The sequence below is a fragment of the Aptenodytes forsteri genome, unplaced genomic scaffold (genome assembly GCF_000699145.1).
Source record: "Aptenodytes forsteri isolate BGI_AS27 unplaced genomic scaffold, ASM69914v1 Scaffold1042, whole genome shotgun sequence".
NCBI lineage: Eukaryota > Metazoa > Chordata > Aves > Sphenisciformes > Spheniscidae > Aptenodytes > Aptenodytes forsteri.
In genome coordinates this window covers 1-517 of record NW_008795151.1, presented here as the reverse complement: position 1 = coordinate 517, position 517 = coordinate 1, and the positions used below count along the sequence as shown (strand labels likewise).

General features: G+C 64.4%; 1 protein-coding gene across 1 annotated transcript; it reads right to left on the bottom strand.

The window, feature by feature from the left end:
- Positions 1-3: 3 nt before the first annotated feature.
- On the bottom strand, positions 4-513 carry LOC103898282 (kelch-like ECH-associated protein 1; the record flags this gene model as incomplete). Its single annotated transcript, XM_009278520.2, has 1 exon — positions 4-513. A coding segment is annotated over one exon (510 nt), but the record flags the coding sequence as incomplete, so codon positions are not given.
- Between the last annotated feature and the right edge of the window lie 4 nt (positions 514-517).

Below are 517 nucleotides of genomic sequence, written 5' to 3'. Positions count from 1 at the left end.
CATGTAGATGTACTCGCGGGCCTTCTGGTGCAGCTCGAGGCAGCCGATCTGCTCGGCGAAGTTGGCGATGCCGATGGCGTTGCTGGGGTGAAGCTGCTGGATCAAGAAGTCGCAGCAGGCGCGGACGACGCTGTCGATCTGGTACATGACGGCGCCGTTCATGACGTGGAGGACGCACTTCTCCCCCACCGAGATGGACGCCGTGTAGGCGAACTCCACCAACCTCTCCATCACCCGCGGGTGGACCCCCTCGATGGGGATCACCTCCATCCCCCGTTCCCGCAGCCCCGTCGTAAACATGGCTTTAAAAACCGGGCTGGAGGAAGCCAAAACGATTTTGTGAGCCGGGAAATCGGCGGGGGGGACGTCGTGCCGGTAACGGACGCGGAGGGTGACGTCGCAGAGCTGGCGGTCCAGGCGGAGCTGGTTCATGATGGCCAAGGCGGCTTTGGGGTGCTCCTCCAGGCTGTAGCTGAAGGAGCCGGAACCCCCCGGCGAGGGGGTCACCTCCGCCTGG